This window comes from Triticum dicoccoides, chromosome 4B (genome assembly GCF_002162155.2).
Source record: "Triticum dicoccoides isolate Atlit2015 ecotype Zavitan chromosome 4B, WEW_v2.0, whole genome shotgun sequence".
Taxonomy (NCBI): domain Eukaryota; kingdom Viridiplantae; phylum Streptophyta; class Magnoliopsida; order Poales; family Poaceae; genus Triticum; species Triticum dicoccoides.
This window is the reverse complement of record NC_041387.1, coordinates 637,227,886-637,231,182: the sequence shown is the minus strand read 5'-3', so window position 1 is coordinate 637,231,182 and position 3,297 is coordinate 637,227,886. Positions and strand designations below refer to the sequence as shown.

Genomic DNA, 3,297 nt, shown 5'->3' with positions numbered 1-3,297 from the left:
TCCAACTTCATTTTGTTGAAACTGCATTTCGTTGCACACACGCGTTTAAGGCTGCAGACCAACGTCTAATAAAAATATAATTAGACCTCCCACTATTATATTATTAGTAATGAAGATTAGTATTTTCTCCATAAAAAAGAGCGTGGTGATTTAAACAATCTTATATTTCATGCCTTTTGCTCTTGGAAAGCTTGCCGATAAGCGACGCAGCCCGCCTGAATCCCTACACTAGACGCGTTTGCATAAAGCGGCGATCGTGTGACCGATCAGCGAGGCCGGAAAGAATCAGCGCGCAATCACATTCATACCCTACGTCGTAAGCTAACACAAGACATCGAAAGAGAAATAACAAGAGACATCCAAAAAGCAATGGATTAACTGAAAGAGATACGGTTGGAGTCGTGCAGAACAAGACACCACCGCCATGGCCTCTCCTTTCTTGTTTTCTTTTCATGCATGCTCAACAGGCACGGAACAAGTCTCCAACTACATAGACACATCGAGTAGCAAGCAAGCTCGGGAAGATGCAACGGTGGAAGGAGAAAAGCAGCACTCGAGTGGGCGTTTGGCACGGGGAAATGACGCTGCCTGCCTGCCGCGTGCCGCGCATCACGTCGCCGTCTCCGTCCATCAAGCCATCCGTCCATCCATCCTAATACTAAAACGCATAATACTAGGACTATAGTAGAGAGAGAGAGAGAGGATGTTTGACATGGCGTGACAGCATCATGGCCCATGGCTTTCCGCTCCTCTTTCTTTTCTCTCTCTCTTTACAACACGCACGCACGCACGCCAAGGCCAGATGGTTTACGATCCCTAGGCGGAGACGCATCCCAGGCACCCGATCCACAGCCGTTTCGTCAGCCTCTTCTGCACCAAGGAATAAAACACCCGTCAGTAAGATAAGACCCCAATTAAACAGTACTACCACTAAACACTCGTGTCAGCCTCTTCTGCAGTCGTAGGAGCCAATAAACACTTGTCAGTAAGATAAGACCACAGCTAAACAGTGGACAAGTAATGGAGTAGTACATGATTCTTCTGTCAGTGAGATAAGACCATAAATAAACAGTAAACACGACAAATCCTTCAGGTCACTTACGCGTTGGTTATTATTGTGGCAGAGCATGTCCGGCGGGATCACGTAGAGGTCCTCGTCCACGGCTTTGACCGCCCTCGCCCTGCGAGAAGCTTTGTTGCAGCTTGCGGCGAGGTGGGCGTCGGCGTCGGACACTTTCAGGTAAATTTCTATGGGCTTCTTCGGCCCGTGCTCTTCGCGCAGCCCCACCACCACCTTCTGCCTCTGCCTCTGCCTCTGCCTCTGCTCCCCGTCCACCTCAAGTGTACCGCTGTCACTCCACTTTACCACCTAGTAATAGTGAGGACAGAGGTTACAGCAAAAAGTAACAGCATTTCCACTGCGAGCAGCTGTATAGCTATAGGGCTCGCTGTCTTTTTAGGACAATGGCATTTTTTTACTTCGACACCGGGAGAGCGAAAGGCTTATTCCTGGACGTCATGACTGTATTTCGTACTATTATGTGTTTTGCTACTCCTTTTGCTAGGGCGGCTGCCGCAAACGTTTGCGTTTCTTCATTTCTACAATGCTCCGAACTTTTCCAAAAAGTAGCTCGTTCTATACGTGTACTACAACACTCATTTAGTAGTAATCTATGTGACTATGTGATGCAATCAGAAGGACTCCTCAGTTGTTTACAAAATCAGTAACAAAACTCATAAGGCAAGAATCCGTGTGCTTGCTCATGAAGAATCCATGCGTTTTTTCGAAAAGGATGACGAGCCCATGCAGTACGTACTCACCTTTTTGAGTGGCTTCGGTGAAGTCGGCAGCGAGACGAACAGGCCGGCCTGCATGGCGGAGTCCAAGCACTGGGTGACCGGCCAGTCCCCGGCGCCGTCGCCGTACCCGTACCCACCGTCGTCGTAGTAGTTCCACTCCCCGAACGCCGGGATCCGCCGCGGCCTCGCCCGCACCTTCTGCATGGTATATAAAAACATGAGCAACATGTTCAGAAGAGAACCAAAAAGCGGGAAGAGATGCATAGATCCATGGCATCGTCGATCGATCAGATTACCTTCATCGCAGCGGAGCGGTCAGTGACGGACGGAGTGAGCTCTGCTCTGCTCTGCTTGCGGCCTTCAAGCTGAGGAGGTGCTATGGTGCTACCAGTAATGGTAGCTAGGAGCAGAGCAGAACGTGCAATATTTATAGAGCGAGCGGGAGGAGCAGGGAGAGGTGGGAGGGAATGTTTTTGTTTTGCGCTCCAACGGAGTAGGTGGTGGCTACGCAAAAACAGAGCAGGTGCAGTGGAGGTGGAGTGACCGGCCAATGGTGTGGGTGGGGCCGCCTCTGACGGCGCTGTGGCTGTGGAAGCACTCGTACGTACGGGTCAAACAGCGCAAGATGCGGGCGCGTCACTCACAAGGACTGGCCGCACTGTGGCTGACTGCCGCGTACGTGCTCACCGCAGCGCGTACGCCCAGCTTCGTTCCGTTCGCTTTTTTCCTCTCTCTTTTTTTTTCGCTGCCTTCATTTTTCTTCTCAAGTTTTTCTCTGCCTTCATTTTTTTTCTTTTAAATGAGAGATATACAAGAACCTATTTCCTTTTAAATGAGAGATGCATGAAAAGCTAATTTACTAATGTCCTAAAAATGTTCAAATCGTATTTTACAAAAACAAATAGTATATTACAAAGTTGTTCACCGTGTATTTAAAAATTCTTCATGTAATTCAAAATAGTGTTCATGACTAAAAAGAATGTTCATCATGTATTGATAAAATGTTCATCCTATATTAAAAAAAACAGTTCGACGTCTATTTAAAAGCTTCAACATGTATTAGAAATTTTTTATCATGTATTTCTGAAAATATATATTAACAAAATGCATGCATCTTTTGAAAAAAATCACATCTTACTAAAATACACAACAAACTTTTTGATACATTAATCGCGTATTAAACTAGATAATTTAGAACGGAATGTTCACTACGTACTAAGAAAATGTTCATCACATATTAAATAAATCGTTCATTGTCTATTGAAAATATGTTCACCATCTATCAAATACTTGTTCACCGTCTGTTTAAAATTCTTATACAAACATATTAATTTAAAAAGTTAAATCATATCATTTCCAATACACATCGAATGTTTAAAAAAATAAGTTGAACCTTTTTAAAATACTCGATGATCAGTTTGTAGATACAGTCCGGAGAAATGTAATATTCACTGAAATATTTACAAAAAATGAATATATCTTAATACACGATGAACA

General features: G+C 44.9%; 1 protein-coding gene across 1 annotated transcript; it reads right to left on the bottom strand.

Annotated features, from left to right (window-relative positions):
* Positions 1-374: 374 nt before the first annotated feature.
* LOC119294119 lies at positions 375-2,249 on the bottom strand. The gene is made up of 4 exons (XM_037572377.1): positions 2,097-2,249; positions 1,822-1,998; positions 1,103-1,369; positions 375-870 (listed from the first exon to the last, which is right to left on the bottom strand). Exons 1-4 carry the CDS (start codon positions 2,100-2,102, stop codon positions 817-819), a joined length of 504 nt encoding a protein of 167 aa, XP_037428274.1. The 5' UTR covers positions 2,103-2,249; the 3' UTR covers positions 375-816.
* Between the last annotated feature and the right edge of the window lie 1,048 nt (positions 2,250-3,297).

Bases quoted from the DNA above. Each gene is read 5' to 3' on its own strand.
- LOC119294119 (XM_037572377.1), bottom strand. The intron at 1,370-1,821 runs GTGAGTACGTAC...CACTATTACTAG, and splicing joins CACCGAAGCCACTCAAAAAG to GTGGTAAAGTGGAGTGACAG. The intron at 871-1,102 runs GTAAGTGACCTG...TCCTTGGTGCAG, and splicing joins GCCACAATAATAACCAACGC to AAGAGGCTGACGAAACGGCT.